At 35.8% G+C, this 25,131-nt stretch overlaps 1 protein-coding gene across 2 annotated transcripts; it reads left to right on the top strand.

Moving 5' to 3' along the window:
• Positions 1 to 851: 851 nt before the first annotated feature.
• LOC145615506 (uncharacterized) lies at positions 852 to 24,240 on the top strand. 2 transcript variants are annotated; one of them, XM_081670581.1, is made up of 51 exons: positions 852 to 1,115; positions 1,922 to 2,219; positions 2,333 to 2,561; positions 2,654 to 3,002; positions 4,828 to 4,941; positions 5,037 to 5,165; positions 5,246 to 5,437; positions 5,892 to 6,086; positions 6,495 to 6,632; positions 6,756 to 6,878; positions 6,989 to 7,239; positions 8,343 to 8,446; positions 8,533 to 8,627; positions 8,733 to 8,948; positions 9,709 to 9,900; positions 9,978 to 10,056; positions 10,180 to 10,247; positions 10,676 to 10,821; positions 10,938 to 11,046; positions 11,133 to 11,279; positions 11,440 to 11,487; positions 11,569 to 11,697; positions 11,808 to 12,017; positions 12,129 to 12,242; positions 12,549 to 12,634; positions 12,728 to 12,833; positions 12,938 to 13,033; positions 13,180 to 13,332; positions 13,760 to 13,942; positions 14,103 to 14,341; positions 15,299 to 15,434; positions 15,561 to 15,680; positions 16,072 to 16,116; positions 16,224 to 16,301; positions 16,397 to 16,513; positions 16,783 to 16,909; positions 16,993 to 17,093; positions 17,178 to 17,318; positions 17,411 to 17,491; positions 18,596 to 18,742; positions 18,824 to 18,931; positions 19,008 to 19,055; positions 19,166 to 19,312; positions 19,454 to 19,515; positions 20,769 to 20,922; positions 21,011 to 21,202; positions 21,282 to 21,386; positions 21,467 to 21,601; positions 22,572 to 22,799; positions 23,639 to 23,740; positions 23,829 to 24,240. In XM_081670581.1, exons 1-51 carry the CDS (start codon positions 1,017 to 1,019, stop codon positions 23,979 to 23,981), a joined length of 7,164 nt encoding a protein of 2,387 aa, XP_081526707.1. In that variant the 5' UTR covers positions 852 to 1,016; the 3' UTR covers positions 23,982 to 24,240. The 2 variants fall into 2 exon arrangements, with proteins under 2 accessions (XP_081526707.1, XP_081526708.1); XM_081670582.1 differs by having other exon boundaries at positions 17,181 to 17,318.
• Positions 24,241 to 25,131: the final 891 nt, after the last annotated feature.

A 25,131-nucleotide genomic window follows, 5' to 3' on the forward strand; every position in this document is an offset into this window, starting at 1 on the left:
TGTGATTGTTAATAATCTATACTATATATTAAAAGGCGTTTCTAATCAAGGATACACGCCACGTGTCACCCCTCTCTTCCACCAAGAGCATGCCACATCACCCAATTAGAAATGTGAATGCCACGTGTCATTTGAAAAAAGTGTTTTTGTCAAGAATCAAACTTGAGTCTATTGAAAAATAAATAAGAAGTCATACCAACTTTGCTATCTAATAATATGGTTAACTTATTTTTCTCAAATATATTTAGGGCCTGTTCATATTTACTGAATTGAGCTGAACTGAACTGAACTGAACTGAACTGATTGAAGCTGAACTGAACTGAACTGAACTGATTGGAACTGAACTGAACTAAATTAAGCTGAAATGAATATTTTATGTGAGAGGGAAATTAAGAGCTGAACTGAACTAAACTGATTGGAACTGAACTGAACTGAACTGAAATTAAGTAAATGTGAACAGGCCCTTAATGTAGACCATGAGAGTGTTTTTATTTGTACTTTTACATGTCAAAATTTTTTTAGACTAAATCTAAAATAAAAATATTTAACACTATTATGTACATACAAAATATTAAAAGTAAAGTTTTATCTACATAAAAATATAATATATTAATTATTAACGTATATTTCCTCAAAAAAAAAAAATTATTAACGTATCGATCCGGGGCATCGCCCAGGCTAAACACTAGTTCTCTATAATACACGGTAAGACGATAAAAAGCAAAATGGGATGACTATCGCCAAATCGCCGTCCCTAAAATACTCCATTAAACCCACCGTCTTTAAAACCATTCCTCAAACCTTTTACACCTTCATACTGATATTTCATATTTGATATTCTCTCTCTTCGTTAGCGTTGTTGATCCAACAAAAACTGAAGAAAACACCAACCAACACTCGAAACTCGAGACTCTCCCTCACTTCTGCTCTCATTCTCTCTCCCGCAATTCCACCCCCAATCTCTCTCCTCCCGAAACCCTAGAATCTCCGCTTGATTTCCCCTTCAATCTGCTGCGATGCAGGAATTTTCGCCCACGGTTGCCACCCATGTTCGATTCCTTCTGCATAGCTTGAATGGATCCAACTCTGATTCTGTGCTTCAAGAGCTTTGTCAGGTCTTTTCTCTACTCTATCTTTGTATATTCGCTGTTTTTTTTTTTTTTTGGAATTTTTTTTTGTGTTGATTCATACCGAGAAAACCCTAGATGATTTTATTTGCTTCTCTTTGAATTTATTGATTCTTTTGATCATAGATTTGAGCTTGTTACTGTGGTTTCTGCATTTTGGGGTCTTAGGTTTTTTGCGATTATTTGAGCTTCAGTGGAAGTTTGGGTTTATCTGAATTAGTGGAGTATATATCTTTTTTTGTCGCTTAAATTTTTTGTAAGATTGAAAAATGTCAAGATGATGGTTCAAATTCTGTAGCTATAAAGAAAAGTAAGTTGGTTTACGGTTCAGCTCAACTTTATCTATTGAGGTTAGAGCTAGACATTGCAAGTAGTTTTCGCCGTAAATTAGTATTGACTTTTGGGCATTGGTTATTAAAGTCAATTAAAGACGTTTCGTGGTTAATAGGGATATTTTCTATTCCAACTTTCATACTAGAATTCTACATCGAAATTCATGTTGATAGTGTTGCCACCCTCTGTGTGAGGATGGTGGACAACATTATTCAAAGATCCAATGTTACAACTATTGTGAGATTGGTTAATCAAACCCGTGAGTGATATATTGCCCTCAAAAGTATTGGGTTATTCCTCTATATTTTTTATTTCCCCACACATTTACCAACTTCATGGTTCATTTTAGGTTAAATAGCTGAAGGCAAATTTGTGTACTTTGATGTTTTTTTTGCTGATATTTGTTGCTATTGTATCTTGTACTTTTTGAACTGAAATGCTAATTTTTTTTGGGGGGACAGTTCACTGAACAAGGCTTAGAAGGAAGCTTATTGATTCTGCAGAGCTTGTTGGAATTTATGAATATACATGGGACAGATGCAAAGAAAGTTCATCTGCACCCAGTTATTTCCTCAGTTTTTAGATTTATTTTGGATAAACCAAATTTCAGTACTGTTCTCTGTCAGTCTCTTCGAATGTTTACAATCAGAGAAGGATTCCTCGATGATTTATCAAATGCTTTAGGTCTCTCACTTTCTGAAAAAATTGCCATTGGTCTTGCATTCTCGGAGTCCGAAAATCCTGATGCCAAATTGATTGGTATGCTGTCATTTTCTGTTGATAAATTTAGCTGTTTCCATTTTTTTTTTTGGTTTGGTTTTGTATATGTTATGTTGTTTTCAAAAGTGTAAAGCAACTATTGTTGCATGCAGGGACGAGTTTCTGCATGACTCAGATTGAGGGATTGTTTGCCAATCCCAGCACCATTGAATCAACTGAAAAAATCCAGAATATTTTCATGTTCCTTCATCGATCTGAGGGCCTCTCAAAGCATGTAGATACTTTTACGCAGATGTTGAGCTTAATGCAGCTGAAAGAGGGTGTACCATTTATTTTGGCTCCCCTGGTCCCAGATGACCTGAACGATACCAAGTTCCTCAGGTCATTATCTTAAATTATTTTTGTCTTGATTTTTTCATGTTTATTTACTTGGAGGGAAATTTATGATTTTTTTTTATTTTTTATGTTGATAGTGACTGCAGGAGCATGGATTTGTTCTATGATTCTAATGTAGATGACTTTGATACCATTGTTGCTGAGATGGAGAAGGAGATTAGTATGGCAGATGTCATGAAAGAACTAGGTTATGGATGCACAATCAGTGCCTCAAAATGCAAGGAAATATTGTCTCTTTTTATGCCCCTAACTGAAGCAAGCATTGCTAGGATGCTGGGCATCGTTGTCCGTTCTCATGCTGGACTTGAGGATAACACAACTACATTTTCATCATTCCTATCGGCAATTGGCAGCAATCCTTTGTCTGATCTCCCATATCTCAGTTCCTGGGATGTCAATATCCTTGTCGAGACAATTAAACAGCTTGTGAGCTACTCATAATGCCTTCATATCTTTTTGGATTCATGCATGACGTTTGATTGATATTGCATTCATATAATTTTTTGTTTACTTATAGTTTGTGAGTCATTGTTTATTACTTACATAAATTAATAGCTTGCTCAATCATATTATCCATTTCCAGGATGCATTTTGTAGTCTTTGTTTTAAGACCCCCTTTGCCACGAAGATTGGCATAGAGAGAATTATTTGAAAATTTACCATTAAGGGATTGGTTAAAAAGGTTTCTTGGAAAAGTGCTCTACTAGAAAACAGAGGGCCTGCCAACAGTCATATGAATGCTGTATAGTATACATTTGAATATCATTAACTCCCTTCAGATGTGGATTGAGCATACTGAAAAAGTATTCTGCCTGTCTAATTTGGAGAAAGATTCTGGTCTGCTGCTTTGGCTATTTGGCGAGTTTATTTTCTGTTCTAAGGAGTATGGGGACACTCTAGGTCCAGGATCATGGTTCTACTGCTTATGCAGAAATTATGTACGAATTTGGTTGTGGTACTTTACTTTGGCCTTTTACCAAATACCAAAATTAGTGCACAATCTCTGCAGTGATGAGATTCAAGCCACCCTCCCCTTTTCATTAATCTAAAAGATATCTATTCCTATTATAGAAATAAAATACAGCAAACAATTTTTGCAAACATAATAACTATAAATAAATTAAACGTATCCCTCACTAAAAATAGGCATATAAATTCATGTAGTGCTGTTGCTGGTGTAGGCCCTTAGTCTTGTATTTTTTATTTTGAAAACCAAGTCTAATATGCTTTTTGCATATTGCTCCCTCGCACAAATAAAGGAGAAAATAGAAATGATAACCTGAATTCTTTTAAAAAAAGAAAAGAAATGATAACCTGAATGTTACATGCAGTAACACTGGCTCACAAAAAATTCTTTGTTGTCTGGGGTGGGGTTACTGGTTATCACATCATTCCTTGGGTCTAAGACTATTACTTACTTTAGATATGATTAGAAAAAATAAGTTCAGACTAGGTAAGCAATCATAATGTGAACTAAACTTAGCCTAAGTGTCTTTTGAAAATATTATTGTAATACAATCAAATGGTTGTTTGAACTTTTACTAGGAAGGAAGGGTGGGGATTGTAATTTTCTCATTTCTAGTGAATTATATGACCTTTCACAAATATTTCAATATTTGTATGACACCTTTTCACTCAAGTTATACTTTTGTGTAATGTTTGGAATTGTGACTGACTACTTTTTTGCATGGTCTTTGGGAAAATCATTCACGTTTTTAATTTCATTCGAAGGGGCAAATTTCTTTGGGGATTATGATTCTTATGAAAACATATTAATGAATAGCAAAGCTTCCATGTCCAATTACTAATAGCCTCTTGAATTTAGCAAACCTGTGATTCAATTTTATTCAGCTTCTCTTTCAGAACTACCCTAACATACTTCACTTTATTGGGTTGAAATCGTTGAATTTAGCAAACCTATGATTCATTTTTATTCAGTTTTTTTTTTTTTATTATTATTTTATTATTATTATTATTATTATTATTATTATTATTTTTTTAATGTTGTCTATTTGTTAATGATGAGGTGTGGATCAATGGTTCGATGCTTGTATACCAGACTCATGATGCATGTCTGAGATCTTAACACCCCTCCCCCCTACTTGAGCCTCAGCTTGTTGATTCCAACTGCATAAATCCGCAAAAAGAGGGCCCGGTCTAGGAAGTCAATGTTATCATAAAATTTTTGTGGTACAAAATTGCCCATCATGTTTTAATGCTGCTCTTGTATTGCGTGTATGTTATTGTACAGGCACCGGAAACCAACTGGGCTGGTGTTATGGAGAATCTAGACCATGAAGGATTCTATATTCCTAATGAGATAGCCTTCACATTTTTCATGACCATTTACAAGCATGCCTGTCAGGTAAGTCATGTTATGGAGTGGAAGTTCGTGAAATTGGCTTGAGTATGTAACCTTCACGGCTAGTGGTGCTACAACTCATAGATATAATTTTTCAGGATTCTTTCCCTCTCCATGCTATTTGCGGGTCAGTTTGGAAGAATTCGGAGGGGCAACTTTCCTTTCTTAAGTATGCAGTATCTGCACCTCCTGAATTATTTAGCTTTGCACATTCTATTAGGCAACTGGTGAGATATATTGTGCTACACTGGAAATTGTTGCTTTATGCAGGTCATTCTGCAGATTTTGACATGGTACTTTCTTGTAGGTGTATGTTGATTCAGTCCACGGTCTACAATCTCAACCTGGACATTCCAATTATGCATGGTTGTGTCTTGATCTTGTGGATGTATTGTGCCAATTGGCTGAGAGGGGTCATGCTGCTACAATTCAGTCAATGCTTGAATACCCTCTGAAACACTGCCCTGAAGTACTACTTCTTGGGGTAGCACAAATCCATGTAATGCCCTCTTCTTTTCTACATGTATGCATTGACTATTAGCGCACATCTATTTGGAGATTTAATGATTTAACTTTGCCTTAAAAGCTATAACATCAGTCATGAGTCATGACAAGACATCTTTTGACCAAATATACTGCCTTTGAGTGTGATAGACATTTAGTTGCTCTATGTTTCAGATTTCTTTTTGATAGGATCTGTTGAATTGCTGCTAAGATTGTTTGTCTCTTGTTATCAGCGTGATTATATTATTTTCTTTGTGTAATTTATTCAATTCGTGTTCCTGATTTTGTGAGTCTTATAGCCTCTATGCTATTGTGATGCTGAAATTTGGCTTGTCTCCAACTTTTTCCTTGTGTTATTGCCGTCAGATTTAGATGTCTGGACTCTGAAGCCTCCTACAGATACCTTTGCATGTCCTTATCTTAGTTTTTTTTATTCTCTTATATTGCAGACAACATATAACCTTCTTCAGCATGAAGTTGCTTCTACTGTTTTACCGATGATAATTGCTAATGCTGGCAGAAAAGGAGTTATCCTTCACCTCTGGCACATCAACAATTATTTGGTTTTGCGTGGATTTGTTGATGTTCTTGCTAATGAATCAGACAGCATTCACAGGATTTTAGATGTTTGCCAGGAAACTAAGGTAGGTATACTTGTGAAAAGATCTTATCTTATATATCATAACTTTTTAAGGTGCTTGAGAATTTTGAACATTTGGTTGTTTTTTTGTATCCTTTTGTTCTCTTTGTATAGTGTGTTAAAGGCTCTTCACATCCACTGGATGCTGATCTTATGTTGCAGAAAGGAGTCTGCTAGTATGTTAAATTTAATTAACTTCACTTTGTACTTCATCATGGTACTGTATAATCATGTCAGTGAATTGTGAAGGATCATAATTGAGCAATATGTATTTTCAATGGAGAAATAATATAGCAAAGTGATACTTCCACCAATTCCTTTAATGGATTTCAGTGTATGGTTGTTATCGAGAGGCCTGTACAGGAATTTTGAGGTTGTCTATTGCTCATTTATCTTTTTATTGCATTTATAGATTCTCAGCCAAGTCTTGGAGCGGATTCCTTTTTCTTTTGCTATCAAACTTGCGGCAGTTGCTTCTCAAAAAGAGCTTTTGGATCTTGAGAGATGGTTGAATGATAACTTAATGACAAGTAAAGATACTTTTTTTAAGGTACTTCATGGTTTATTCTTGTTTTTAATGATTCTAATGTGAGATTTGCCTTATGTTACTGTTCTCGAATTAGTTCAAGATGTTCAAATACTCTTGAGTTATATTTACAGTGGTGGCTTGCAGGAGTGCTTCAAGTATATTAAAGAGGTTCAGAGCCTAACAATATCTGACGAGAATGCTAACAAGCTGCATGAAGCTGTTTTGTCTGGTAACCCTGGCTCCCGGAGTGCTCTGGTCATCCTGAAGGTTATGCTTGGTTAATGTTTTTTAAATTAGTCTATTGTTATATGGTCTTTAGCGCGCGTGTGTGTGTGTGTGCGTGCGTGTCAATAGTAGTAAAAGTGGTCATTTTGCAGGTCCTTCAAGCCAATGCCCACGTAGTGACCTCCAAAAGTCTCTGTGATGAAATTGAAAAAATGCATGTATCTCTGATGAATGGCAGTTTGGCTCCACAGAATGAAGGAGTTGCTGATTCACCCTCCTCAAATGTGCCTTCTGACATTGATGCAGAGGCAAATTCCTATTTCCAGCACATGTTTTCTGAAAAGATCACTGTTGCTGAAATGGTCTTAATGCTTACTCGTTTCAAAGAATCCCATGACAAAAGGTAATACCTAGACGTACTCAATATGCCTGTTTTTCTTAATTTGATTAGTGCATTCTTTATGTGAAATTGATAAGAGATTTTATTTGCTTGTATTTCGTTATATGTTCTTTGTTGCTGTCCTTTGTTTTTAACGAGGGTTTGTTCATGGGTTTTCCCTGTGAGTATTTTCCTTGTTTATAATTGCTTCCTGGTTTTCCTTGATCGTACAATGTTTTTATATCTAGAGTTAGGTTTGTTTGGGTCTAGATATCTTTGCCTCCTCTCATCGACTGACAATTTTATTTAGTTAATGATGTGGAGAAATATTGGTTATACGCTAGTGAGAGTTATCCTTCCAGGCAATTCGCTGGTTTTTAGGAATCTTTAATAGCATTCGCGGGTCTAGTTATTTTTCTGATTTTTAAACTTGCCCTTTTGCAAACTTTGTAATTGGAAATTGGGAGGTTTTTTTTTTTTTTTTTTTTTTTTTTTTTTTTTTTTTTTAAATTTTTTTTTTAATTTTTTATTATTTATTTTTATTATTTTATGTATACAATTTTTTTAAAAAACACATGGTTTTGTAGATTAGAATATCTTTCTAATTTGTTTCCCTTTTCTACTTTGTATGTTTCTGCTTTATTTTGTTACTCTAATAATCTCTTTATGTAACCCCACTTATGGGATTAAGGCTTTGATTGATTGATTGATTGATTGATTGATAATCTCTTAATGTAAATTGGAGTGTATGCTGAGAATGAAACACTTCTATTGGGTATTTTGGAGTTTGCACTTTATTGGAGTTGAAGTCTGCTTTTGTCTTTGAAACTATCTTTTGTCATCTTATTTGGATTAGTGCTCTCATCCCTCATTTGTCCAGAGGAGGTGATACTTCTGAAGATAACACTAGCATCTTGTGTTTCCCTCCCTTTTCTTGCATACATATTGCATGTTTAGGATTTGACTTTTCTTCTTTCTTTGCTTATGAAGCTATTTTTGGTTTTTGAAAGATATGTATAGAGTGTTAGGTTGCTTATAAGTGTAATGATGATGTGATTAGTCTTGCTTCCTACTGACTATTGATGCTTGACCATAATCTTTAACAAACATCATGTATGGAGTTGCAGGGAACTGTCTATTTTCGAATGCATGATTGCCAATCTGTTTGAAGAGTATAGATTTTTCCCAAAATACCCCGAGAGACAGCTTGGAATTGCTGCTGTATTATTTGGTAAGGCTTTATCCATGGTATGGGCTTCTAGTTTTTAATTTTTACTCAATTGGTTTGAAAATACTTATGCATTGGCTTTGCTGTAGGCTCTATCATCAAGCATCAGCTAGTAACACATCTGACACTTGGCATTGCACTCCGTTGTGTTTTGGATGCTTTACGAAAACCTGCAGATTCAAAGGTTTTGTTTTTTTCCCTTCCCCCCCCCCCCCCCCCCCTCTTTTAGGCCAGTCTTATGGTTCCCTGTACTGGTGTCGGAAATTTTAAGTCTAACTTTCTGCAACAGATGTTTACGTTTGGTACAAAAGCATTGGAGCAGTTTGTCACTCGTTTGGATGAGTGGCCCCAATATTGCAATCATATTTTGCAGATATCCCATCTTCGTAGTACTCATCAAGACCTAGTTGTATTTATTGAAGGAATTCTTGCCCGGCAATCTCATGGTGGAAATGGTCCTGTTGACCAACTTAATATTACTTCTCTGGGAACAACAGGCAATGAGGTAATAGTGAACCGAGTCTTGTTGTTGTGGTTTGTGTCATCCTTTGTTGGCTTTTTCATTTGTATGAGAATTTACTGAAAAGTCAATGGTGGTAGGCGGTAGCAGATGACTGCACTTGAGTTATATGGTGGGCTATTTAAAACGTTGAATGCCATAATTAATAAGTTATTATGCATTGACACCAACCTTAACTATTTTGCTATACACTGAGTGCATGTTCTAAGGTATAGTATTATGAAGTTGATTTAAAAAGTGCATTGTAGTTTTAATGACTTTATTTTGTTACCAATATGAGATAATGTCGTCTTTCGAGTGTGTATGCTTTAGTTTTTTTTTTTCCTCCGGCTTTCTTTTAAGGAAGATCTTAAAAATTTAAATGCTGTTATAGTCTTCCTCAACAAAGTGGAATCTTTTACTTTCAATTTTATACCTTCAAAGTAGTATTGTTATGGTTAATTAAGCTGGATCTGAGCATCTCAATTCTTAAATTTTTTTGGTCAGCAACTGCACCCATTGTTATTCTTGCTGAGGCAGGGTCTGGGGGTGGCCCCGGCTGGCCCCACTGCAGCTGCTTTACCCATACCAGTCCAAAACTGTTAGATAGGATACTTTCAAAATACTTATGTGACCTTTTTTTTGGGCACTATAGAAAGTCATATTCTGTAAAATAGTCAATTATGTTTCTTATTATGGGATGAAGCTTGATTGGATATTCCTTTTTTGCTTGAAGAGTGCATTAATAATCATGGCTGATTTGCAGATTACTGGATTGACTAGTACACAGCTGGGGCAGCCACTTTCCTCTCCTTCACCCATCCAACCTAGGCCCCCAGTGCAGGTAGATGATGGAATTAAAGCTTCCTTAAGTATGAATAGCTTCACCAAGCCATTAGTAGCTGCTTCAGCTCAATCTACTGCAACGACTTTAGCTGATGCAGTTAGCATTCCAAAGGTACATATGTTTCAGATAATACCAGTGAATATGTTATCAAGATAAGACATAGTTTAATCTTTTTCTTTCTTTTACAGATTCCGAGTCCACTGACTACACCTGGAATGCTGTCATCCTCTCAAGGCTATGCTCGTACCCGAGGAGTTACTAATGCCAGTAATGTCGTTTTATCAAATATATATTTTATAGTGTTGTGTCTGGATAATCTTGCATATGTTGTTTTATTCGTGAAAAAAAAATTGCTATATCTGTTTATTTTGCTAATATTCTTATATACAGGGTTTGGTTCTGCGTTGAATATAGAGACCCTCCTTGCTGCTTCAGAACGAAGAGAAACACCAATAGAGGTACTGAAATTATATCTGTGCTCTTCAGGAATTTTGGCTGGCCTGGTTGGTTGGTTTAGGACTTTGTATATCTGAGCCTGTGGATGGTTCTTGGAAAAAAAAAGAATGTTTCTTATAATAGAGTTGCTTTCTTCGTGTCCATGTTCTGGTCTTTATATGAACAATGGGCTATTTGGCTTATGCTCTTTCCTCAAGTTTTCCTACTATTCTTGGTTGTACCATTGTTGCTGCATAGTTTTCTCTGTCGTGCTACATAACTGTGGGGCTATATTTCTTAAAGGAAAAACCTCTCCCCCCCCCCCCCCCCCCTCCCCCCTCCCTCACTGTGATTTTCAATCAATCCTAAGAATTCAACTGGTGATGGAAAGGGGAAATTTGCTTAATTAGTTCATTCATGCTTCTTTTTTTTTGGCGCCACCTTCAATCAGGCTCCATCATCTGAGGCACAGGACAAAATTTCATTCATATTCAACAATATATCTGCTTCTACTATGGATGCGAAGGCCAAAGAATTTTCAGAAATTCTGAAGGAGGAATGCTATCCCTGGTTTGCACAATATATGGTGATGAAAAGGTTGCAAATCTTCTTCGTTGTACAGCTGGGTGCTTATTCATTTTTATTTTTTATAATGCATATCCACTGGAATTATAATTTTTTTTATTTATTTTTTTATTATTATAATTTTGCAGAGCTAGCATTGAACCGAACTTTCATGAAATGTATCTGAAGTTTCTGGACAAGATTAATTCAAAAGCTCTGTATAAGGAAATTGTTCAGGAAACTTATGAGAATTGCAAGGTTGACAGCTGGAGATAATGTTTGATGGGTATTATTTGAGTGCATCTTATGAAAATAAAATTGAAGTTTCCTATTTGTTTTTTCAGGTTCTTTTAGGCTCTGAGCTCATAAAATCAAGTTCTGAAGAGCGCTCTTTGCTAAAAAATTTGGGAAGCTGGCTTGGGAAACTTACAATTGGTCGAAATCAAGTTCTTAGGGCTCGTGATATTGATCCTAAATCTTTGATTATAGAGGTAAATTGGCTTTATAAAAATTATTACTTACATGTATAGTCTTTTTGTTGGATGGGTATCGGTAAATCTTGTTGGTTTCCAATCTTCCATGGTTTCTCTCTTTGTAAACTTCTGTTTTGTATTGGGCATTTAATATTTGTTGGAGTGATTTTTTTTCCAGGCGTATGAGAAAGGATTGATGATTGCTGTGATTCCTTTTACGTCTAAGGTATATTATCTCCCTAGATCTGTTTGATTAGTTTTGTCTGTAAATATATACTGAATGATTGAATCCAATCAATTGTATCAGATTTTGGAACCATGTCAAAGCAGTCTAGCTTATCAACCTCCAAATCCTTGGACAATGGGTATTCTTGCCTTGCTTGCTGAGATCTATGCGATGCCAAACCTAAAGATGAATCTTAAATTTGACATTGAGGTTCGTGCCTGCTATCTGCTCTCATTTGCTATTATAAAGCTATTGCTGTTCTAACGCAACTATGCAGTTACTGATGTGTTTATCTTGTTGGCTGCTGCTATTATTTTTAGGTGCTGTTTAAAAATCTTGGTGTTCAGATAAAAGAAGTGACCCCTACTTCTCTTTTAAGAGATCGTGTGCGAGTAGTTGAAGGAAATCCTGATTTTTCAAACAAAGAGTTTGTAGCACCACAACAACCAACTCCTTCTGAAGATCAAGTGGCAATACCAGAGCCCATGGAACCGCCTCCTAAACCTCAGCTTCCTGTTTCAATTTCTCCGGTCTGTGCATGAATTCTCTCTCTCTCTCTCTCTCTTGTAATTTGTTTATGCTGATAGTCTGTTTGTCAGCTAATATCTTGTGTAGCTAATATCTTGTGTTTAACGATTCAGTATGTTCCTGCTGAGGATGATAAGGGTGGTAGTATGGGGTTTTCTGACCAGCTTCCTTCAGCTCAAGGATTGCTCCAGTCTTCTGGCTCTCAATCTCAATATAACATGACTCAGGTTTGGACACTTGATTGCTTTCATTATTACTAGTGATATTTGGACTCACTGATGTTAGTCTTGGCTTATGCAATCTATGTAATTCGATAAGAACTGCGTCTAACAGAAATGAACCTCAAAGTCGTTCTGGTTGTCTGGCTTGAGTTCCTATTTCTTTAATGGGCTGGGAGTTGATAGAAAATAATATCTAATTTTTTGGAGAAAAATTACAACTGACTATAGTTTGTTAGCAACTGAAATGTGCAACATCTTACCTATTTTTCACATAGCTGCTAGCTATTAACTGTGTCTTGTTTGATGTTACAGTTACCCCCTTCAATTCCTAGCCTTGGAGCACATGTCGTCGTGAATTCAAAGCTGAATAATATGGGATTACATGTGCACTTCCAGAGGTCTGGTTTCCCTTCTCTCAGGCTTTTGTCATTTCTAGAACTACCTTGATTTATTTGATACCGAGTTACTGAGGTGAATTGACTTCACTGCAGAGTTCTTCCACTTGCTATGGATAGAGCAATCAAAGAAATCGTGCCTGGTATAGTGCAGCGTAGTGTTTCCATCGCTACTCAAACTACTAAGGAGCTTGTTATTAAGGTTCTGTATACTACCTAGTTGATATTTGTCACTAAGGTCTATTTGGTAAATTGTTCTATACTAATAGACAAATGATTTGATTTTTTTTTTTTTTTTTTTTTCAGGATTATGCTTTGGAGTCAGATGAGAGTCGCATATATAATGCTGCGCATCTGATGGTTGCTAGTCTTTCTGGAAGTCTAGCTCATGTGACTTGCAAAGTGAGATGTCCTGTTATGCTCTTTGTGAAATGTGTGAATATGGTGTCAACAGCTTTATTAATGTAGCTTGTTTATAGAGATCTTCATCATTAGCTATATTTATGCTGTGAAGAACCTGATATACAAGAGTTTTGTCACTGCTGTAGGAACCTCTGCGTGGCTCGATAACTAGTCAGCTGCGTAACATGCTTCAAGGAGTAAATGTCGGAAGTGAAGTATTGGAACAGTATGTACAGCTCGTGACCAATGACAACCTCGATTTGGGTTGTGCAATGATTGAACAAGCAGCACAAGAGAAGGTTAATATTAACCATTATGTTTGAGGGTTTCCTGTAATACTTTCTCTGATTACTTATGTCCGTCGCTATCTAGAGTGTCAGTTTGTTGCGAGATGGAGTATCCAGTAGACCAGTTAGTAGTGAAGTTCAGGATTTTGTTATTTATTCTGCTGATAAGATCCCCCCTTTTGCTATCTGTGATGTCCTGTCACATATATTGTTTTATCCCCCTTGACTGGGGAGGATTACTATCTGACAAAGGCCAGGTTGGATTTTTTTTTCTTTTTTTTTTTTTTTTTGGGGGGGGGGGGTGTCTAGGGGATAATTGGTGATTGGATCTGGAATTTGAGCTTTCCTCGTATTCATGGGAATTTTATTTGCTTTTTGTGGATTTGGTCACTAGAACATTGTGCTCGTCTTACCAAGGTGTCTGCATTTGTTGCTATAGGCTGTACAAACAATTGATGCAGAAATCTCACAACAACTTTCCTTGAGAAGGAAGCACAGAGATAGTCTTGGTTCCTCAATATATGATGCTAATATATATGCACAAGGTGCAATGGGAATCTTGCCAGAAACTCTTCGTCCTACCCCTGGGCGCTTGTCTGTTTCCCAGCAACGTGTTTATGAGGTACGGCATTGAGTTTGATTACACTCTTCACATTCTACTGTGATAGGGTTGTATCAGCTGCTGCTGGTTTTTGGATATGTTTGTACTTATGTTTATAAACTTTATTTGACATTTAAGTGTGTTGTGGATAGGTTTCTAATTGGCTCTCTATTTTTGTCAGGATTTTGTGCGGCTTCCTTGGCAGAACCAACAGTCGAGTCAAAGTGCTAATGCTACGCTTGCTGCTCATTCCCCTTCTCCTTCCCCTGCTGGCGGAAGCTTCCCGCGCACCTTCAGTGCATCTTCAGGACAGCTAAGTTCGAATATTTATTCTGGACTCGGGAATACTAGTTTTGGTGTGGGTGCTCAGCCTCTTGATCTTGTTTCTGATGAGATGGAACCGTCTTCGCAGATACTTAGGTATTTATTAATCTTTTTGTTGAAATGCAGGACATTAGCATCCTTAAGATCATTGCAATTTATGCTGCTTGTATCAATACTTGTTTAAAGCTTTTCAAAATGTGAAAATGTATATGTGCGTTGCAATTTAGAGTTAAGGACGTAGTGGGATGTTTAAATTGGGTTTTTATTTTTTATTTATTTATTTATTTTATTTTATTTAATTTTTTATTATTTTTTTATTTTTATTTTTTTTTGGGGGGGGGGTCATGCTTCATATTGTGATGAATCTCTGTTTGGACATCAGCTTTTCAAAATGCAACAAAAATCATGATCTAGGGAATTGTTGTGGACAAAAATATGAAGCTACTTTTGCTTCCTTTTATGAGAAAATATGCATGGGTTGGGAAAGATGGGAAGTTGAGAGCCATATGAGCAAGAAATGGATGTCTGAATCATACGTTAGGCTGGTGAGTATGGTGGAAATTTAGGAAATCAATTTAAATTGGTATGTAGCAGTTGTGACGGGCGGTGGAGTTAAGGAGTGGGCAATTGGTGGTTACAAATTAGTCTGTCAGGATTCAGGAAGAGTCTGTGGGCTGTGTAGTGGGTTTGTGGGTGTGGGTAATTTTGTCAATTGCCTTCAATATCATTCCTCCTTAATTTGTGTGCCGAATTCAAGTGTGTTCTAATTTGGAACGGAGGAAGTACATACTATTGCTTGCTAGGGGAGTTTTTATATAATTTTCTTTTGGTTCTAATTTCTATAGGTGCTGATTAATACTTCTATGATTATGTAAATTAACATTTTGAGCCCTAATTTTTAGTCCATAATTGAATCGGCCAAATTGATGATGGCTAAAAGACCAGCTGTTAATTTTGTAGCAGCTGCTATCGTGGACCTGCAGTTTTGTACAATATATCTGCCTCTTGTAGCTATGTTTGATACTAATTTATGCTTCTTTCCTTGCGTGGCAGTACTGCTGCTCTTAGCCAAATAAGAACTTCTGAAAGTGTTGGCTCTCAGCGCTCTGAGATTGATTCAACTCCGGTGTCTTCTTCTGGTGTGTCAGCCATGGAACCACTACCAGTTGAATCAGCTGCAAGTATGAAGGTTGGTGATGCTTTTTTTTTTTTTTTTTTTTTTTTATAATTTTTTTTTTTTTTTTTTTTTTTGGTGTGTGTGTGTGCGCGCTGTTGTGAGAACAATATTCTTTACTGACCATTATTGTGCTATCAGGAGCCTGGAGTAACCTCTCAATCACAACCGCAAGGATCTGTGCCTATAGGAACTGGTCTCTTAGAACCATCATTGACTATTGGAGATGTGCTGGACAAATATCAGTTAGTTTCATTGAAGGTCATATATATTACCCATGCAGTAGTATTTCTTATCTACTTCCTGCTATGTTCTATTTATATATAGCTCATGGGTGGATGATGTTGATGTGATCTTTATGTGCATATGTGCATTCATTACTTACGCCACAGCTTACATTGCTCTAGTTACTTACATCTGATTATAATTTGTGTTTACTGTCTTCTGTTGGTCTTGATGTGCAATTGCGAAGAAGTAAAGGCATGGTTTTTCTGACTTTGCTTTCCATGCTGATCTAATATCTATTGGGCTTGGTGTTGGTCTTGATTTTGATTGTGCCTTCACTAGTATTCTGTTTGATTGTTTTTATAATAAATTTGCCGTTGAACTTGCATCTGAGGCACCCTTTTCAATTCCTCATTTTTGAATACAGTTGGAAACTGCCCTTGCTAGTGATGGTAGAGAAGCGGAAATCCAGGTATTTAAGCCATACGTGTGCATAGAACTTTATCGAACTTTAAGTCCTGCATTTTTATTTGCATGACACTCATTTTTGATTTTCTTTTTCCCATCAATTTCTTCCAGCCTATTGTTTCAGAGATATCACAGATCATACTAAGATGTGGCAACCGAGATGAAGCTGCTTTAGCTGTCGCACAAAAGGTGATTCATGATGGCATATCTATCTTCCTTTCTTTGTTGTTTATGTTTGTATCACGCATTTTTTTTTTTTTTAATATATATATGTTCTGGTGCAGGTTTTTAAGTCTTTGTATGATAATTCAGGCAATGGTTTGCACATTGCTGCTCATCTTGCAATTCTAGCTGCAATTCGTGATGTGTGCAAACTTGTGGTGAAGGAGCTTACTAGCTGGGTATGTTTATGTAACTATAATATGATTTTCATGCAATTAATCAAAATTCTTAATAGTAATTTTCTATGTGTTTTTTTTCATAGTTCTCATCTCTTTTATTTTAATTTTTTTTTTTTCCTAATCTTGGTTTTGTTTTAATGTGAACTTGTTTTTCTTCCAGTTGTATTATTTAGAGAATAGCAGTTTACTTGCTCTCTTATGTTAGTTTTCTTTGAATTGGAGGGTGCTTTTAATTTAATTTGATTTTGGATTTGCTATCTTCTTTGCAGTTGATTTATTCAGACGAGGAACGGAAGTTCAATAAGGATATTACCGTTGGCCTGATAAGAAGGGAGTTGTTGAACTTGTCCGAGTATAATATTCATATGGCAAAGCTTCTTGATGCAGGAAGGAACAGTAAGTATTTGATATACTCCCATTTATAGTGGCTGAAGATCTATATCTCATAAGTTATTTATTTATTTATTATTATTATACAGAAATTGCAACAGAGTTTGCTGTTTCTCTTCTCCAAACGTTGGTGAAAGAAGAACCTAAGGTCATTTCAGAGCTTCAGAATTTAGTTGAAAACCTGGCAAAGGTTAGTGTCTAGTCCTTTATCGTAAGTAAGGTTACTTAACTCAGATGATCAAAAGTGCATTTAATTATGTTTTCATTGTAATAGCAGCTTGCTGCGAGGCCAGGGTCGCCTGAGTTGTTGCAGCAGTTAGTTGAAACGGTGAAAAATCCAGCTGCTAGTGTTGGTGGCCTCACCAGTCCTAGTACAGGGAAGGATGATAAGAACAGACAAACTAGAGACCAAAAGGTTTGGGTGAACCTATCGACCCTAATTTTAGATGGCTTGTAATTTTATTATTTCTTTCTATGTCATATAAAGCTAACTTTTGTTTTGCACAGGTTTCTCAATCTGTGGCAAGTAAAGGTGAGTACAACAGTGTAGAAGTAATGGAGCCGGATGCCTCTAGTTTCCAGAAGCAGGTGATTGAATTTTCGTATTCTAGGCTAATGAGTGTTTCATTAATTAATTTAATTTTAGTCACTGTCCAAGCTTTGTGTAGATTTCTTGTCACCTGTTTGCCACGGAACAATGGTCACCATCTTGTACAAAGAAAGTGGTTACCGGTACCAGAGAGCCAGTTTATAATAAGGATTGGGGTGGGGGGGTGGGGGGGTGGGGGTGGGTTTCTGGAAGAAGTGGGTGAGTAGGGAACACTAGTGAAAGAGGTACTTTATTAGCTGACCAATAGCCAACTTAAATTGTTGAATTTAACCTGAGTGGCACTTGTATTACTGTATACGAGGTTAAGCATCGTATACTTTTTCTTCAAAGCAGGTTCTTTTTTAGCTGACCATTAATCGTCATAAATAACACTTTAGAAGTGGGATGTGTTATGTGGATAGCTGAGTAAGTTGTGTAGATGATTGCTGGATCTTAGTGCATCTTCTATCATTAGTTTGCTGTATTTATTCATTCTGAGCCAGATGTGTGGAGATGCTTGTTTAGTTGTTTAGTGCCACTGAGTCATTAGTTTTCTTTGTTGTTTGTGTATACTGTATTGGCATATTATAATTGATGGTATTTTGTGAGGTTGTGCTGAGTCTGGTTATTGGGCGGGTTGGGTCTGATCCATGTGGGTCTGCAGCAGGTTAGGTCATATGTGGCTTGCTGTATAATGGTTCAAAATAGGTTGGGCTGAAGTGGGTCACAAATCAGTTGTGGGTTGATGTTGGGCGAGCCAATAAACAAGCCAAGTAAAAGGCAAAAGAAGCCTAGAAGAGAGAAAAATAAGCACTTGTGAATACTATATTATACATACAATCTTTTTTATTGCAACTGTTTTCTTATACAAAATTATCGGGCAATAAAGTAGCCACAGTTGACCCTGTTCAACAGGCCCAATCAAATAAAAGCCCTATTAACTTGAACCTAAACATTTACTTATTTGTTTACCCTGTCGAATAACCTGGTCTAGTGTTGAGATGTTTCATTATCAGTAATTTTCTATTATATCATATTGGTAGAACTAGCAGATGATCTCATACAAGCTAGGTTTTACAGTGTTTGATCAATTGCTTGTGCAGGTTTCTCTGCTTTTTGCAGAGTGGTACCGGTTATCTGAACTTCCTTCTGGAACTGATACTCCATGCATAAGATTTGTTATACAGCTACATCAAAATGGTTTGCTTAGAGGAGATGACATAACGGAGCGCTTCTTCCGGGTGCTTTTGGTGATTGTTTACCCAATTTTGAGTGTTTTTTTTTTTATTGTGGTATTCAATACCTTGTCTATAATTGATCTTATGTTCCAGGAAATATCTGTCTCACATTTTGGTGAGGTGATGCAGTCATCTCAACAAGTGCAGTCTTCATTTCTGGCTATTGATATTTATGCTAAACTAGTATATTCAATCTTAAAGGTAATTTTATTTTAATCTGTGTTCTTTTCTTATTGTACAGCATTGGTTCTAACTTAAGATTTTTCTATATTTGTAGCATTGCCCAGTGGATCAGGGGTCAAGCAAACTCTTTCTCTTACCAAAGGTTGGATTCAAACTTTAAATTTTAGGTTTGCTGTTATCTTGTATTTCTTCACCCTAATTTTGGATTGTTATCTTGTTATGAATTGTTAAATTGCATCATTTTCTCTTTAGATTTTAGCTGTAACTGTGAGATCAATTCAAAAAGATGCTGATGAAAAGAAAGAAGACTTTAATCCAAGGCCATATTATAGGCTCTTTATTAATTGGCTGTTAGACTTTGGTTCGTTAGACCCTGTGCACGATGGTGTCAATTTCCAGGTATAACATGGTTGCCATTGTATTCATCCACTCCCCACCCCCTCCCCCACTAGATCTAGTTGGATGGTTTTTGTTATAATTAATAATATTGTTATTATTTATTTATCTTTTGTATTTACTAACAGTGGTTACTTTTTCCAGGTTTTGTCCGCTTTTGCGAATGCATTCCATGCTTTGCAGCCCCTTAAAGTACCTGCTTTCAGGTTAGAAAAAGTACTCCCTTTGTGTTTTTTTAAGTGTTACAATTTGACCGGCACATATTTTTAGGCAATCTAATTGACTTAAATAAAATAAGAGGTTAGTGGGGTAGTTGGAGTATTAAAAAATTGTAAAAGAAAGATAGTGGGGTTAATAGTTTTTTAAAATTTAATGAATGTGAGAGGAAAGATATAATAAAAAAGTAGTAGTGGGTTTGGGTGGGGACCATGAGAGGAGAGAGAGAGTATTTTTATGTAATTTTTTGCCAAAAAAGGAAGTGTAACTCTTAAAAAAACACAGCCGGAAATGGGAAGTGTAACACTTAAAAAAACACGGAGAGAGTAAAACATTTGGGTATTAGGAAACCCTGTTTGTCTTCTTGCCATTTTATTACTATAGTATTTAATCGTTTGAGAATTAGATCTATAAGATTACTTAAATGCAAAATCTTTTCATTCAGGCTGCCTTTATGGCTATCTATGACGTCATTGTGTTCAATTTATTTCTTGACATTGGCTGTTTACGGCAGGCTATGCAAACTTATTATGAACCTAATTTTAGTCTAATTTAATTTTCAAAGTAACATAATCTATGTGGAATATGCTTGGCTGCCTGTGAAGTTTTTATCAGGTGATCAATGCAAAGTATACAGTGTAGATTTCTTTGAAAGGAGATCCCCACCTCCTTCTCTTTCCCCTTCTATATATTATCCTATTGGGGTGTATGTTGATTTTTTGATTGGGGAGAATTGAGAAGAGATAAAATTAGTGAGACACCAAACATAATGAATGTGAAAGTAAAGTGATGGACCTATATTATTACTTATAGTAATCAAAGGGACTATTTAAAAAAGAATTTTGGGTAAATTTTAAGAACAAAGCAAGTACAATGTTTAACGTCATGAAGTGGGTTTGAAATCCAAACAATTTTCTGTTGCTAAATTTTCTGACTGTAAACATAAATGCTTAGAACATCGTTGACTTGCCTTGTAGGTACTAGGTAGTGGAGTCTTTCCTTGCACATGATGATTGGATAATGATCGTGATTAAGATTTAGCATAGCTTAGTACTGGATGTGGTTGGGTGTTTACTCCCATGAAAATCTGGACCATTTTTTTTTTTTAATATATTCTTTACACTTTGGACCAATATATCTTTCTATATGCAAGTCATCTAGGAATTCTTTTGTAGTTAGTATTGTAGCTCTGACTACTTATTCATCATATCTTGCTGTCTTACACTTTTATAAATTTCTTCAGCTTTGCATGGCTAGAACTGGTTAGTCATAGAACTTTCATGCCTAAGTTGCTTGCCGGCAACTCTCAGAAGGGGTGGCCCTTTCTTCATCGCTTGTTGGTTGACTTATTTCAGTTCATGGAGCCTTTCTTGAGGAATGCAGAAATGGGAGACTTGGTTTGCTTCTTTTAGATCTCTTAATAGCTCTTTTTTATTTTTTTCTCATAAGCATCATTTTAATTAAAATTCTGTGTTTTGTTTGAAGATACGCTTTCTGTACCAAGGAACTCTGAGAGTGCTGTTGGTGCTGCTGCATGATTTTCCAGAATTCTTGTGCGACTTTCATTTTAGTTTTTGTGATGTCATACCTCCCAGCTGCATACAGATGCGAAATATAATCCTCAGCGCTTTTCCTCGCAACATGAGACTTCCGGATCCTTCAACTCCTAATTTGAAGGTTTATCTTCCACCACTTCTTTTTTCTATGAACAATAATGTGTTACAATTTCTAAAAATCTTTTTTTTTTCTTCTTCAGATTGATTTGTTGGATGAGATGAGCCAAGCACCTCGTATATTGTCCGAAGTTGATGCAGCTTTGAAGGCAAAGCAGATGAAAGCTGATGTTGATGAGTTTCTCAGGGTAATTTTTTTTTCTTTCATTTAATTGATTTGTTGATGGGAAGTAGTCTAAATTTTGCTCTATCTCTTTTTTCACTGCAGACAAGGCAACAATCATCCCCATTTCTGAGTGATCTGAAGCAGAGATTACTACTTCCACCTAGTGAGGCTTCCCATGCTGGGACCTGTTACAATGTACCTCTGATCAATTCACTTGTGTTGTATGTTGGAATGCAGGTAAATATTTTATAGTTATGGTATAAAATGATAGGTAACTAGGTTAGATTCCGTGCAATGCACATAATTTTTAATAATTATTTTTGAATTAATACTGTATGAGTAAATTTACATAAATATTATAATGGATTTATTATAAAAGAGCCTATTTTAAAATACGCATTTGACTTTATACTACATCGTGGAAGGACACATCAAATCTGTTATTTATGTTAATAAGAAATTTTGTTTATACTTAAGTTTGTAGATGGCAATTATAATCAAGGACACATAGTCTTTTACATGTATTTATGTATAAAATTTGTTTTCTATTTGGATTTTTTTTTTTAAAAAAAAAGATATAAAGGACACACCAGAATATGACATGTGTCATTGTTGGTGTGTCTTTTAGTATATAGTTATTGATTCTTGATGCCGGGAATTGTTACAACTTACCTCTAAAATTTTGCGATGTTTTTGTAGCTGATCTCACATTCTGGCAAGTATTCCAATTCTTTTTTATCCAAGTTCTGTGTGCTTTTCATTTGATAAATTATGAGTTTTTTGACAAATTAGTAAATGTAAAAGAGATGCTATTTCTTTGGTTATAGAGGGGCCTATTTGTTCCAGCTAAGCTGTTTTCATAAAAAGTCTTTGATGCAACAAGTCGCAAGTTTTTAATTTTATGACTGAAAGACTCCGGAATCTAATTAATTGAAACCCAACAAATTGGTAGTTTTCTTCTGGCTTGAGACCTCAAAAATTTGGAAGTTGATGTTCTGGGAATTATTCTAGATATGCATCTTTAGAAGACTATTTTAAAACAGTGTAATGTGGACTGTCAAGAATCTCTTAAAAAGTCTGATATGCATGCAACTTTTCGTCGTAAATTTCTGCTTATGGTAGGATCAAAGTCCTCTGTGACATAATTATTGTTATATGTAGTGGTTTTGTGGTGTTACTTTTAAAATTACCTCTGATTTTGCTACAGGCAATTCAGCTGCTTCAGGCTCGGAACCGGTCACAACCTCAGTCAGTCAGCAGTGATCCATTGGCAGCTAAAGCAGCATTGGATATATTCCAAACTTTAATAAGGGATTTGGATACTGAAGGCCGCTATCTATTTCTAAATGCAATTGCTAACCAGTTGCGTTATCCAAATACTCACACACATTACTTCTCCGTCATCCTCCTCTACTTATTTTCTGATGCGCACCAGGTATTATTTTTCCCCACCTTTAAAATGTTGCCCTGTAACTGATCTTATTTGCATGACAAATTTTTTTTTGGTACCCCATATTATTTATTAAGAGTGCCAAGAAGAATTGAGTTGGTTTTCATATCCAATGTACTTTTGAATGTTAAAACAATATGTTCCACATTCATGTCTTATATGTTCTCTAAACTCATCTTTGCTGACGTATCACTGGTTGAATGAAGTATTTTTGTTGGTCTGTGAATTCTAATTCCAAATTATAGTTCTTTGTTTTCTCATCCACCCCCTTCCTCTGGAAAGTGCTGTGCTTTTTAAATTGTCCTACGCTTATTTGCAATATTGCTGATAAAATTAGCTCCCTGTTTTATTATTATTATTATTGTTATTGTTATTGTTATTGTTATTGTTGTTATTGTTATTGTTGTTATTGTTATTATTATTATTATTATTATTATTATTATTATTATTATTATTATTATTATTATTATTATTATTATAATATTATTATAATATTATAATATTATTATTATATTATTATTATTATAATTATTATTATTATTATAATATCAAAAATCAAAACCTACAGAGTCAATCAATTTACAAGAATTGGTGGGGAGCCGAGATACAATCTGGGCCCCCACCCCTCTAGCTATAGCGAACCCTATCCTGCTGAAGATGTGAGCAGCTGCACGAGCACCAATATCCTGAGTCTTAGCGAAAGCCTGAACCCGCTTTAGCAACGCAACAGCATCCTTCTCTAATATTATTATTATTGTTATTATAATATTATTATTATTATTATTATTATTTTCTGATGATGGCACATGTACCAACTTCTGCAGGAGATCATTCAGGAACAAATTACCAGAGTACTGTTAGAAAGGCTAATTGTTAACAGGCCACATCCGTGGGGACTGTTGATTACATTTATTGAACTAATCAAGGTGAATACAGAGTATTACTTTTTAGTATGAGTCTGCCATAAATGCGATATATACTTGGCTAATTATGTGTGTTTTACTTTTTTTACAGAATCCTGATTATAATTTCTGGAACCGTACCTTCACTCGTTGTGCACCTGAAATTGAAAAATTGTTCGAGTCTGTTTCGACCTCATGTGGGGGGCCAAAGCCTGTTAATGAAAGCATGGTTGGCTCAGGAGGATTATCTGATAACGCTCATTGAAGTAATCTTTCTTTGTAAATGTGTAGAAGTAGATTAGTCTTCTAACATTGCTAGAAGACTATTAATGTACCAATACTGTGAATATGCATATTCTAGATACATTCAAATACCAATGTTATTAATACCAATTTCTAATGGTAGTTTAGGCAGGCTTAATGCTCCTTTCTGTACACAAGGTTTTTTTGCTTCAATTGTCACTTGCAAATGATTTGTTTATACATTGACATTGAAATTACAAAAATGAATAGCTAAATTTCCAGAGGAAATTATTGTGCTAATTCTGCTGTTTTTCTGAAGCAAATCCTTCAGAATTTGGGTGGTAAAGCCTTGTTGCCGTCAATTTACTAGTGAACAATGTTTGGCCATTTCCTTCAATGCTGACCTCCTTGCTTTCGCTTTCCTCTGCTGAGCTTCTAGCTGTGTCTCTGCAAGTTTCTTCTGCACCTTCTGCACTGCTTCTATCCGTTTCTGCTCCAGCTTCCTCTGTTTAACCCCAGAAACACATCCATTAGCAATAATATAAGTGAATGTACCGTATAAACAGAAAACAACCTGCTGTTAAGACTGACCTTAAAAAAACACTTAACTTTAATTAACCAAGAATATGCAAATAAAATACTCCGTAAAATGGTTCAATTGAGATCTGGTTCTAGGTTATACCTGAATCTTTTCGAGCTGTAATTCTGCTTTTTTCCTACGATTCGATTCCCACTCGTCAATGGCTTCTTCCTTCTTTGTCAACCTGACCAATCATTTACAGACTTTCAGTGTTCATACTGCATACCATACAACAGTAAACAGAAGAAAAAGAGTGACAGACTGACTTTCTAAGAAGATAAGTGTATGAAGCCTTCCTCATTGCATCAATTTCAGCCTTCTGCTTGTGAGTCCGAGTTTCATTCAAGAAATCCTGATAGGACTTAGGCCGGTGGCTCTGCCTACGCTCCCCTCGTACCTCTTCAATCACCGGTACCGCCTCTCCAAATTCCTCACGGTTTGCAGAACCAGTTCCCCTCTTGTGTAGATAACTAGAACACTCTTCAGAAACAGTGGGAGGAACAGAGAATATTACTTGACAATTATCATCATTTACACCAATTGAAGATTCATAATCAAATGAGTTTTCTGCTTCATTTCCTTCAACAAATCC

Source organism: Chenopodium album, chromosome 25, assembly GCF_948465745.1.
Source record: "Chenopodium album chromosome 25, dcCheAlbu1.1, whole genome shotgun sequence".
NCBI classification, from domain to species: domain Eukaryota; kingdom Viridiplantae; phylum Streptophyta; class Magnoliopsida; order Caryophyllales; family Amaranthaceae; genus Chenopodium; species Chenopodium album.